At 45.2% G+C, this 13,348-nt stretch overlaps 1 protein-coding gene across 1 annotated transcript in view; it reads right to left on the minus strand.

The window, feature by feature from the left end:
* The window catches only part of MITF (melanocyte inducing transcription factor), a 99,104-nt gene that overhangs the window by 40,226 nt on the left and 45,530 nt on the right, over positions 1 to 13,348 (minus strand). The window contains exon 2 of the mRNA XM_084269395.1: positions 565 to 811. Coding sequence (XP_084125521.1) covers positions 565 to 811 — 247 coding nt within the window. The remainder of the gene's footprint in view (positions 1 to 564; positions 812 to 13,348) is intronic.

The raw sequence follows: 13,348 nt of genomic DNA on the forward strand, positions 1-13,348 counted from the left end.
TAATTAGCCATCTACATACCCTTTGACAGAGGGAAACTAACAAGCTCCCACAGTTTCCAGTAGGACAAGGAATCCAAAGCTACTAATAGCAAACAAATCATTTAAGCAAAAAAGGATTACAGAGGCTGGTTGCGAGAGGCTGGAAACTCACCCGTATTTCAGATTAAGGCTGAGGAGCTCTTTTGTAATGAGTTTTGACTCCATTTTACAAAAATATTTCCTTGTATTCTTTTTTTAAAAAAGCACAATATTAATTTCTGTATGTATTAATAACTTCTGCTTTCTGAAGATAAACAAGCAAAAAGGCGAACGATGGAAACATCAGTTTTTGCAACAAAACCTCTCTCCCGAGATCTCCAAGTTTAAAGAAAACAAAAAGAAGTCACACAAACTTTTGTTTTAGAAGAAGTTTTTCCATTCTTCACTACCAGGGCACCAAAACAAGCTGCAAACCAAGCCAGAGCACCGCTTACCCATATGATTACATTGCTGAGAATCCCTAGTAAATAAAGTATGTTTGGATGAGCGAGAGCACCTAAAGGAAAGGCAGAGAGATGGGCGTACCTTGAGGACCTCCATGGGTACCTGGGTGGCAGGGGGCAGGCTGGTGGGGACGCTGACGTTGATGGCAGGTGTCTGGCTGACGGGTACTCGCTGCTGCATGAACTGGGCTGCTTGCTGCTTCTGCTGCTGCTCCCGACGCTCCTGCTCCTGCATCTGCTCACGCATGAGCTGCTGTCGTAGCAGGATTCGTGAGGTCATGCTGGAGGAGCTTAAGGGAGGCTTGGAAGCGCCAGGATGCTCGGAATTGCTGTGGGAAGACCAGAGAAAGACAGCTCAGCTTCCAGATGCAGGATCACGGCTCCGGCGGTTGGAGCTTGCAGAGTTACACAGGAACACAGGGCAGGATGGGTGAGGATACACTGCGCCATGCAAGGGGGAATTTGGAGCCGACCTACTTCAGGTGCTTAGCAGCCACATTAGGCTGCCTTAAGGTGACTGCAGCTAACCGTTTCCAAACCCCAAAATCCAGCTGTAATGAGCTTTCAAGTTTTACGGCAACCATCCAGAAGAAAAACAAATGCTTTTTTGGATAACAGCAGGCACTCAGATTGTATTTTTTTTTAAAGAAAAGTAATAAAGAGCTGTATTAAATCTACTGATAGGTTCAGATAATGCTCCAGGTCTACTGAGCTAGCTTAAAAAGAAAGAAATAAAATACATCTACCTCTGTCACGGAAGTACAACATCAAGTTCAGTTATTCTCTGCAAAACGCTACCTTGGGGTTGGATGTGATGGTGGCAATGCTCTTCATCACCAGAAACCAGACCCAAAGACACCCAACCAAAGCAACACAACTCCCACGTCAGGCCTACCAGCATCTTCCAAGCACGCAGGGACACCAGAACAGACAGAATAAACAGTGATGGCTTTATTTCAGTCACACTTCACAAAGCCTATCAGGCTGGCATGCTGCACTGCTTCACCACCTACAAGCTGTTTCTAAGCCACTGGCAAGCAGAGCTGCCGACAAGACAGCATGGGACAAGCCACGGGACTTTGCCACGGACAGTGACACCTTCTGAAGCACCCCATCATTTCGTTAGTCCTCAGAACTAAAATCCATTTACAAGGCATTTCTGTAGCATAAGGTGGAACAGTTAGGGTGTGTAAATACCAAGCTGCACATTCTTTGGGAGAGGATGTCAGAAGTGGGTAGAGAATACATGATTCCATGTAAGAAAGAGTTATGGTGTGTATAATTCAGGATATTTGGGTTCTGATTCTGCCTGCTGCAGCCAACAACCCCTGGAAATAGAACTCATTAGACTGTAAAGATGCAGGGCTGTGCCTGGGAAGGCAGCAGGGAGCCCTCCTGCTCTGGGATGAGGCTGCCCTTGGAATGCCACCTCCAGCCCTGGTGTCTAGGTGCTACTGCAGGATGCTGGCAGGACAGAGGGGTACAGGAGCCACCATCCTCCCAGGTCTTGCCTGGAAGCTGCAGGCTCTGAGAGCTATGTGCTGCTAGAAGCCCTCTGGCTTGTTTAGGACTAATGTTGAAAACAGTAGAAACTAAAAAAGATGACACACTTACTCCCCCAAGAGATCTTAACTCTGCTTTTCCAGCACACACATTTTGGGGGCAGGGAGGAGACTATCTTGCTATTTAAGACCTGTCAGGTTGAAACATTCACAGAGACACTGATCCTTTTGATAAAACAAGAGAAAACCTTTGTGGTGAAACTAATGCAGCTGTGGAATAATCGCACTAATTAGCTGCTCAAGACAAGTCATTGACTGTGATACTCGTAAAATACACCACCTCTCAATTAAGGGTGAAGCATTCTCACATCTCAGCTCCACGCTGTATTTCCCATTTGCACATCTGAGCCACTTGTACATTTCCAAACCAAGGAGAAGCTTTATTTGCAAGACCAGGATAGTTGTACATCAGTGGTCACCCAAGTTTTTTGATCACACACCCCTACCAGGAAATAAACGTCTGTGCACCCACCTCCAACATGTGTATGTTTATTTATTTATAAATTATGTGCTTGTGTTATTCAAGTGTTAATGTTTTCTTCCTGCCCACCAATAATACTGTGCACCACACTTTGGAGATCACTGTAATAGATGAGCCAAACAAACCCCCACCCAAATACTGCTCAGCAGACACACCATTCTCTTATTCCCACACGTTGTAATTTTATGCAGCAGCAACACACACACACAGACACACACACAGAGGCCTTGAACACAGGCAGCAATGCATTGCCAACCACAGCTACTACCATCAAGGCATCTGAGTTCCAGGAACACTTTTATCTGGGATAAAAAAGTTGCTGCTTGACATCTGCCTGCCAGACCAGATGCTCCTGTCGCAAGCACCGCAACAAACACTGGACAAACATGAGACCGCTCCAGGTATGTAGGATCCCAGGTATTTATCCCCGTGGGCAGGGTGGTCGCACCACATCAGATGCTGAAGCAGCGTTCCTTCCATTCACAGAGCTGATCAAACATTTGAAATGGTGGTATATCATCCCCTAAGCCTGTCCCATGCACAACATGGGCCATCCTCCTACCCAGCTTCCCATCCCCACCATGTCCGCTCCTCCTCTCGACCGCAGGATGCTCCACACACAGCTGAGATGGAACAGAAGATGGTTTGAGTTTCATCCCCACATACCCTCTGGAGAGCAAACAGAAGCTTTGCCAGAAAGTCAGGTTTCCAATGATAAAAAACCCAAAAAAACAAAACTCTTTGTGTCAAAGGCTTCATCAAGAGAGCTCTGAAGATTCACACCTTTAAAGCTTCTTGACCTTTACATGACCATCTCCCATGGCCACGCACAGCACCATGTACCACAGTACAACCCCGAACCTGGACACAGGGATTCAAAACTCACATATGTGGACTGACTCACGCCTGGGGTATGTAGAGTCTGTAACAGATCCCACAGACACAACTGATACATGATTTAGATACTTCCTGCAAACACGGTTCATGGATACCACTTAATTGCAATAAATGAAACCAACTCATCCTTTTAATTGACACATGATTAAACCAGTTATCCATCAGCAGTCTAATAAGCATAGTGGAATTCAGACTGAGAGTTATTACTTATGAGTGTCATGTGCCAATCCAATTAATCATGAAGTGATAACGTTTTATTAAATAAGGTTAAATTACATATCCTTTGCACAGATGCCTGGGAAATGTTAGCTCCTGCATACATAAGTTACAATGCAGATGGCCGTTGCATAATAAAAGGCAAGTGATCAGATTAAAATCAAGTTTGATGTTGTTGCCATCAACTCAAGAGATTAGAGACCATACCTTTTGAGGCCTAATCTGCCTTCCCAGATGCGTACTGATTATTTTATCTCTGTCTCCTTGGGCAAAAAAGACAAGCTGGTCTTTTGTTGGTCAGTTTTGTTTTCAGAGTCTTATAAATCGATCAAACAAGTTGTCTGGTTCCCATAGATTATTTACATGAGTTGTCTCATTTGCAAACATTGTTTTGCATTAGTTACGTACTCCTTAAGAAATTTCTCTGGAGATTTTCAACTAGGAAAGTTATTTAACTCAGCTTTGCTTTTTAATTACTGGTTTCAAATACGATTTTAAAGAAAAAAAAGCTTCCAATGTAAGGTTTCTTAGACCAATTACAATAATTATTAAGCCACACCAACCCCTCAGAGACAAACAAGAATCAAATTAAATGCATTTTAAAAAAACCTGCTTTCAAACCCCTTTGCTCTGGCAGGACCGACTGCCCTGCTATAAGCAGACAAGTGGCACACAAGAGGGAGGCTGCTGCTTTCCCCTGTTCATGCCAACTGTTTGTTAATGGGTTAGTCCACAGGAAAATCAGCCAAGAAAAGCAGATTTAAGCACCTCAAGAAATCCCCCGAGCTGCACCAGATCTTGGAGGTCAGAGGGAAGAAATAACACGGGGTTTAAATGCTCGTGTTTCATGTTGTACCCTTATCCCATTCATAATTATTTATAGAGCGATGAAAGGCATCCACGTTTAAGCACCTGACATTAGCATAAAACCATCTTGATCTTTAAAGCAAGCAGACAGGAGGTTGCCAATGTTACAACTCAAAGACTTGGCTTGACCTCTGCCATCAGGAGACCACCACACAGGTCCCCTCCCAACATCCCCCCCCCCCTCACTCAATGACCACTGGTTTCCTCAAAACTCTTGATTTGTACAGATTCTGCTTGCAGTTTCTCCACCAAGCAGTAAAACCCAAGAAGATTTTTGCTGACAGTATTACCTAGGTGGTTGAAGCAACAAAAGATCTAGCAGCACCTGACCTGCCAACCAGCATCACTCTGTCATAGAGGGGGCAAGCAAATACTTAAAGAAAAAAGGAAAAGAAGAGGAGCCAGATAACCTCCCTAAAAATAGTAATACCCAATCCCAAAACAAATCCACAAACAACAAAAAACCCCATGCAAACTCTTCTCCCCCATCCTCAGCCAAGGTAAAGGCATTCTAACTGCTACAGCGTTTTCCCAGGAGTGTTTTATCCTCCTTCCCTAAATTTAATAACTGGTTGTGTGTTACAGCGACACGACACTCTCACCACGCCAACTGCTTCAAGTAGCAACGTACAAAAACCCCAACAAACCACAACAGTTGGCACCCTTGTGTGTCCTTTCTTGCCAAGGACAGAGCAATTACATAAATGGTGCAGAGACCTTTATCGGCCTTTACAATAAAGCAAGGGCTCTGTTTTAGGCTTCCACATGAAAGGAGGTTTCTGCATTTGAAGGTTACATGTTTAAAGACACACGTTGCCTCCTTCTGCATCCGCTGCAACATCAAGGGAAGGGTTTTTTCTGTCCCTCCAGTGCTTTCTTACTCTGACCTCCATCAGCTCAGAGCTGCTGTCCTGGAGCAGCATCACTTACCCTACACCATGGGCTGCACCTGGAGAACAACTCGCTGCTCAACAAGCAGGCATCCATCCATCCATCCATCCCTCCCTCCCCTCCAAAACTCCACCTCCCCAAACACACCAAGTGCATGTGGCTGGCAGGGGGAAGGAGTACAAAACCCCTCAAACATCCACCATGCAGGTCCTCTGCTACTACAAACAGGATGAAGATACACTTGTCTTCAAAAAAAGCCACAACAAACATCCAAACAAAAATCCCCAACACCCAAACAAAACACTTCAATTACTCCTCAGCTAAGACTTTCTTCCCCGTGGCAGTACACCATTTAGTAGTTTTCCATTTCTCTTCCTGTCTTTAAAACACACCTTCACAAGCTGCTGAACATAATGCTTTCTGAACTTAATGAAAACCTCTCTCATGACCCAGGAGCACTCAGTAAATAATTATTAAGCTCTGGAGGTGGCTTTTGCATGAGTGTTGACTTAATAAAATGCTGTAAGTTGATCTGCTTGAATGCCCATTTACTTGGGGACACAGCTCACGGTATAGCTTGGAAAGCTTGATCACCATCAGATTAAAGAACAAGGTAAAACTAAAGAGGTTCAGTCTTGAAGCTGCAAAGGTCACATTTTACAAACCTTTACTACTGCTTCTGTTAAATGAGAGATGAATAATTGCAAATCTGGAGTATCCTCAAAGACTTCCACAGAATAACCACTATCATCCACCAAATCTTTACGTGCCTAAACTGCACCTCCATTAGCCCAAACATGCATGTGTGTGCCATGAGTTTAAAGAAGGAGATAGCTATATATATATGTGTGTGTGTGTGTATATATATATATAATTTTTTAAAAAAACACAGAGTATTTGATAAGTCTTCTTCTGAAAGTCACTGTCATTATCTCAGCTGGTCAGCCCCAGCTGCTGTGGCTCTGCAGAAGACAGCAGCCAGCTCCTAAGCACGGTATTTTTAACTCCCAGAACACAACCTCCATCACAACAAATCAATCACACAATCTGCTCACGGTGCTGTCGCTCCGGGAAAGCGCCACTTACAGACAGAAGCTGCCAAAGGAGCAGGGCACGAACATCTGAACTCTAACAGCTTCCATCTTTTTTTCCCCCCTCGTGTCCGAGGGCTTTTGCTGAGCACCCTTGGGTGAAAGTCAAGCAGCGTCCTGGCTGGCTGTGTCTCTAGGGGTGGCTCCAGATAAGGACCTGGCAACTCCAATCCCCACAGAGCAGCAACGTGGGCAGCGGTGCCCAGCGCCTGCCAGCACTGCAGACCTGTGCAATCCAGCACCTACCGAGGAGAAAAGAAGGGTGGAGGAGTCGGGGCAGCCACACACAAGGTCTTCAGCTATCACAAGAAGCTGCCAAAGCAGCCCAGAAGTTCAGAGTCAGCATCTTGCTGTATCTCGCCTCACCTGCATGAGAGTGTTGGACAAGCTCCGGATGGAGACAGCCCGGCAAGGCACAGGTCCACAGTGAGCACAGGCAAACACCGGGCGCTGCCGCGGGGCTGAGCGTGATCCTCAGACCTGCACCCGCGCTGTCCCACAGACAGATGAACTGCTGGGAGAAGTGGAAGACACAGGTTGCCAATGAAAGCACTTCTCCCATTCATTAATTAAGAGGGGTGTGATCAGGCCGTTAATGCCACCAGAGGAGCGGATAAGGCTGTCTGCAACGGCAGAGGTTTCTCATGATCTTTACTGCCAAAAAGATGAAGGGAAAGGGTGGGCAAATTTGACAAATTTGTTTACTGGGACATAACTCCCTCACATTCGAGGGCTGCCCAGCTGAGCCTCCAGCCAGGAACCACTGGAGGGGCATCTCACAAGAGCTAGATGTGCATCTGTAACGGTACAGGGACTCAGCATGACGGTGCTCAGCACCCAAGTCTCCTCTCTTCCCCCACTTTCAAGCTGAATCCCTCAGGCAGGAAAGGAGCAGGGAGATGAAGCCACCTACACACAGACACCTCGAGCTCCCAAAACATTCCATGAAGGGTTAAAGGAATTTAAAACTTAGGTGAATGTGTTACCCAGTACTGGTTTCGTGCTATTTCTCAAACTCACAGATTAAAAAAAAGCAAACCAAAAAAGCATTTCACTTGAAAGCCTGACCAGTGGCTTATCAAAGGCTTTCTAAACCTTTTTCAGAGACCACAGCTATGGGTACTTCCCTCTCTAAAGAGCTCTATATACATCTGCACAACAAAAAGCCAGATAGCTGAAAGAACTAAGAGGTGATAAAAAAAAAAAAGGAGGAGATAACACACCACTAACCACCTCTGTGGTTCTTGATTTTATAATACAGAATTTACCTGGGTCAACAGAGAAGATAACAGCGTCGCTGAGCGGGAAGATGACGTATGATCACTGAAGTTTTTATACTTTGCAACTACACAGCACCCAGATCTGACTTGACATCATGCTTCCACCATACCTTGGTTTAGGAAGCACCTATCGCTTCACAGAGTCGGCTCAAGTTTACTCACAGAGGCAGCCCAACAGAAAACAAGACTTAACCACGTTGTGTTCAGAGCTTGTACCCGTCATTCACACACTCAGGGTGTCTCCTGGCCAAAAAGCCACTGCAATCCTCAAGGGTTACAATGACCACACAATTCCCAGCCTACATGGATCAGCTGAGGTTTTCTGCTCATTGACCCCACTGTTACAGCACTACTCAACCCTTCCCAAAAATGAAGAGGCAGCTTGAAGCCTCTTCTTGTGCTCATGACATCCTCGGTCTGGTATGCTGAGTGAACAGGATCTTAAGAAGTAAAAAGGGAAAGTGTTTATGGAAGATTTGCTTTAAATGATTAAGAACCCCAAACAGTCATAACGAAAACCACAAAGTGAACCCAGTGCTCAGTGTGTGACGGGTCTGTGTTGCCAGCACGTAGGACTTGCTGGATACAGTGAACGCTACGTGCAAGGGGAAGAAAAAAAAATCACCACCTAACACATTACTACACCAACTCCAACATTAAAATAATCTTGGACAGATATTATGCAAACTCCCACTTGCATCTCCAGCCACAGCACTAGCTGTTCATTACAGGACCTGATCAAATCAGGGAGTGTCTTCAACTTCTCTTTCTAGAAAAGGAGAGCTCTCCAGACTGCAGGAACCATTTCCTCAGTGTCTCCACATTTAGAAAACCTTTCAGATTTAGAGTTCTGGAGTGTTGTTCATAGTTCTACATTTTTCGCTATTAGTGGAAGAGTTACTGGAGCAAAGAGGATTGTTTTACTCAGCAGGCTGAATGACTGGGAGAGGAAAGAAGCCTTAATTCAGCAACAAGGTACTTAACCAACGATCTTGATAGGTACACTGCAACTGCAGTTTGCAGGACAGAGGTACCAGTCTTGTTGCCTTGGGTGTTCACAGCAGGGATGGGAAAGTGGGACAAACTCCAATTAGTCCACATAAGGAAACATTAGTGATGTTTGCAGACTTGCTAATCAAGGCTAAGAGGCAGACAGCCGTTCACAGGAGGAACTGCTCAACTACAAACAAGGAGAGAAGTGGTGGCCTTCAGTTCCCTCACGTTGGCTGTTGAATGTGACCTGCAGCATCCCTGACACGGGGTAGTCTCACACCAAGGCTCCTGGAGAAAGCAAACCCCACAAGTCCATCAGGTAGCACTGCTATACTACCACAGGACAGCTGCATCCAGCAATAAGGTGCCTCTGTCCCCAGGTATCCATCAGAAATCCCATCTGCTCCCAGTTCAGGGATTTCCCACGCTGCTGGGTGCTTACAACCTTGAGAACCCCTCGGCGTCTGCTCTGCGTCGGGACAGAACGGCTGGGGCAGGTCGGTGCCAGTGTTGATTAGAAGACCTCTTCACCCGCCACCCAACAGCTGTAAACTCTGTTTTAAGTTTATGACCTCATATAGGTGTCATATATATGTCAGTCTTTGACAGAAATATTTAGGGCTGATTTAAAGGCCCAGAGTCCCAGGGAACTGGCATCTCCAGGGACTGTTCTGGCAACTCCCCCCCTGCAAAACAAGTTCTGCACCTTGTTTCTAGCCAGAAACTGCTCATGAACAGAGGGAAGGAGGAAAATAATTACTTAAACTTAGGGTCACATGTAAGTAGAAGTACCACCAAATAAAAAAGGTGATACTGAATGAATTCTCATTCAAAACAAGAACGTGCAAGTAACATTTAGACTTTCAAAGCATAAAAATGTATATTAAAAAAAATCATCCTCAATCTATTCATAGGTCTTCTCTGAATTCATAAACACAGCTCTGCTTAATTTAATTTTGCCATTAATCTTTTGTTCTGCATCTATTCTGTCACACATAAAATGACTAAAATTCTTCTAAAAGAGGAGACATCAGGAAAAACCCTCAGAAACAACTTTATAAAGCCAACTAAACTCTTAAAAATTTAATACAGCTGCTTCAGTTTTAGAAAAAAAAGTCTATTTTAAAGTAAAACTATTCAGCAGGCACCCTGTTTTGCACCATTTCATGACAACTGAGACCCGCTGTGCATGCAAGTTGCTGCAGGAATAGCACTTCTTACTTTTCAAAACACATCACAGCTATTGGGTTATTTTGGGGGGAGGGAGATTTAAAAAAAAAAAAAAGGGGCAGCCGACTGAAAGCTATTTACAAGCCTTTTTGTTAGACCTTTCTTAATCTCTTCTGCACTGCCAGAAGCATAGCACTTGAATGGCTATTTCTGTTCAAAGCTATATTTGTTGTGGAACTACTGCAAACCCCTGAATCATGTAAACAGAGACAAGAGCCAAAAAATATTTCACTGCACTTGAAGCTCACATCTGCCTTAGTTACTAGGGCAAAATAACATAAAATAAAGGCAGGCACTTAGTTTATAACCAATAAATCCTGCAAAGGCTACAGTTAATCATGAGTTCAACGCAACAGGGTTTTGTTTAATCTGGTTTATTTAGCACTGGTGACCTTGGCAGAGTACCTGAGGGAGGACCCACCTTTACTCCCAACCAGCAGTTAACACCTTCTGTTATTTTAGGCCACAGCAGAGGGTTGTACAGCCAGTCAGGTTTCTAAACTCACAGCAAAGTCACCTGGAAGTGATGAGCAGTTCCAGGCTTCCTGGAGCCCAGCTGCCACCATAGAATCGTAGCATCACCTAGGTTGGAAGAGACCCTTTAGATCATCGGGTCTAACAGTACTGCTGCCACTAAAAAGTCATATTTAATGATTCTCAGCCTGGACTTGTAAGGAGCTGCACGTTTCTGCAAAGCAAATGCTTGGCACACCTGCTGCTGGGAGCAAAGTGACCCTCCCAATTTCTTCAGCTTCTTGGTTAGCGCTAGAAACCATTCCCTCACCTCAACATACCACTAGGGATGCAGGCTGCACCTTCTCTTCTCTCCCCTTCTTCTTGATCCTCCTCCAGCAGGAGGGATCCCCAACATGCCCCATTTGCTGTAAACTATGCAAAGCCCCAGAACAAAAATAAAACCTCAGGCAGGTGCTTGATCCCAACTTCACCTGGATTTCAAAGAGCCACCACGACAGGCAGGGGCACACTCTGCCAAGTGGTTTTCCGTACTGAATCATACAAGAGGTACTCCAGGTACCAGGATATGCAGCTTATTTTTGGATCAGAATGGGACATCACAAGTGGATTAACACCAAAAAAAAAAAGTTTCATTCATAAACCACAGAAAAAATCTGGATTACATCTTAGTAGCCTGTTTTTGCCATGGAATCATCTGCTGAATTCAGAATTCCAGCAGCTGCCTAATAATACTGAGTTGCCAACAGATATCTAAAACACTGAAAATGTTTTTCCCATCCTTTTAGTGACTGCTGCAAAGCCACATCCAGGAACTGCAACTGGTTTTCCAAGTACTGGAGGGGGGTGGGCGGGGGGGGGGGGGGTGGGGATTGTAAAAAAAATATATATATATATATTTTTAGCAACATCCAGAACAAAACAAGATGATTTGTTATCCTTGCTTTGTTTTTAAAAGCAGATAAATAAAATGCCTTGTCCGTTTACATCATCAACCATTTGCTTTAGTTGAAAGTTGTGCAAATCAGCCAGGAAGAATCCAAAGATACTTTACCTTAAAAGCATTAACCTGATATATCGTTATACTTCTGTGTCCCTTCTCTTCACCAAGCTATAACCTGGCTATACAATTCCTAGTCTTCAAAGAAGGATATATATTTGGGTTTGCCTACAATTGGCATTACAGACTACTTAAAATTGTATTAAAGCTAGTATCAACCCCTATACCTCCCCCATACAGAAAGCGAGGATTTCCTGAATGCCATCGTCATTTAATTAACACTTGCACAGTGAGAGCACTTCTTATGCACAAGTTATCAACAAAAATAATTAAAAAAATAGAAATCAAACCCAAACTACAAGGCCCAGGTCTGGACCAGGGCAAGCCACCTTCTCCAGGATTCCTTCTGGTCTCGTTGGCTCCCAGGCATCTCCCTTCACACACTAGATGGAGCTTTGTCCCCTGCTTGCCCAGGCTGCAGCTGGCACTGCGCTTCCTTAGGGATATAGAGGGTGAAGAGGCAAAGGGTGAAACACAGACCTCACCCCTAAGCAGTGCACACAGCAGCCTGGGGAACAGCATGATACCCTGAGAGTGCCGGGGCTCTCACCATCCCTCCCTGGCCCTGCTCCCTTCCCTCCCTCCCACCCCATCAATCTCTCCTTCAAGCACTGTTATGGCATTTTCAAAGAATCGAGGATTTCAACAGCTCTGAGTCCCAAACCACACTGCAACTTCCACCACCTTTACTCTGGCCAGGAGGCACTGCCTTGAGCTGGCCCCAGTACAGCTGTGGGGCTTGTTCTCCCCTCAAAGGGGCAGCACTTCAACTTACTTCCAATTTACACACCTGAATTGCTCGCTGGCTTTCCTGGATCCCCCTTTATGTTCCCACTCATTTTCTTTCAAAACAAGCTCTTGGATCTCCTCTCTAGCAACCCACAACATGTGTATTTAACTAAGGTTCCAAGCTTGGGTCCACTGACACTGCTCAGGAACAACTCACTGACCAGAGTACAGTGCCCCATGACTCGTATCTGCTGGGTTTGGTCTGTATCAGTTCAGGAGAAACAGCTCATCCTTCTGGTGAACTGCCACAGCTCCATCAGGCTCTTCCAAAGTACAGCAGGATATGGTCCATCATGGGTATTTCTATAACCATGAACTCAATGGGAGACACAGGAGCCCAGGGGAATGAGTCACTCCAAGCGTCCCAAGTGGCCAACACCACAGCTCCAATGTCAAAAGCAGCAGCCTCAGGCTCTATCAGATACAGTAACACCAGAGAGGATGGAGAAGCACCAGGGTCAGGAGTACCAATCATCTATGAAAGATCTTTGTGGGCAAGGGATCCTGCCTGGGCACCTCTGCTCAAGGCCAAGGAGCTGAAATTGAAGTGATGAGAGAAGCAAGAGCCCACTTCATAGCATTTAGAGCAGGAAGCTAAAGAAAAGTTTGGCATTTTAATCTCACAAAACAGAGGTTGATAGGGATGAGTGTTGCTGGCTATAAATACAGCAGACACACAAACACCCAGGGGAGAACAACCCTGACGCTTCACCAAGCGATAGACACCAGCTATGAACAAGATTAAATTGGTACCATCAGCCTTATTCTGAGAAGTCCAGTCCTGAGACCGTTTCCAACTGGAGGACCAGCAAAGGAACAGCTCACTTCTACGCAGATAAAGACCCATTGCTTAATCAAAGTAGGTCACTGTGGAGCAAAGCAGCCAGTAACAAATTACAGGCCACAGAAGACGCCCTCCAGCCAGAGGGTCCAACAGGACAGATGCAGGACAAAGAGAACTCAGAGCACACAGATCTGAAGTAGCCCTGGAATAGAGCGCTGCACAAAACAGGAGCTGTTGCCTTCACATTCATC

The sequence above is a fragment of the Gallinula chloropus genome (genome assembly GCF_964237585.1).
Source record: "Gallinula chloropus genome assembly, chromosome: 12".
NCBI classification, from domain to species: Eukaryota; Metazoa; Chordata; class Aves; order Gruiformes; family Rallidae; genus Gallinula; species Gallinula chloropus.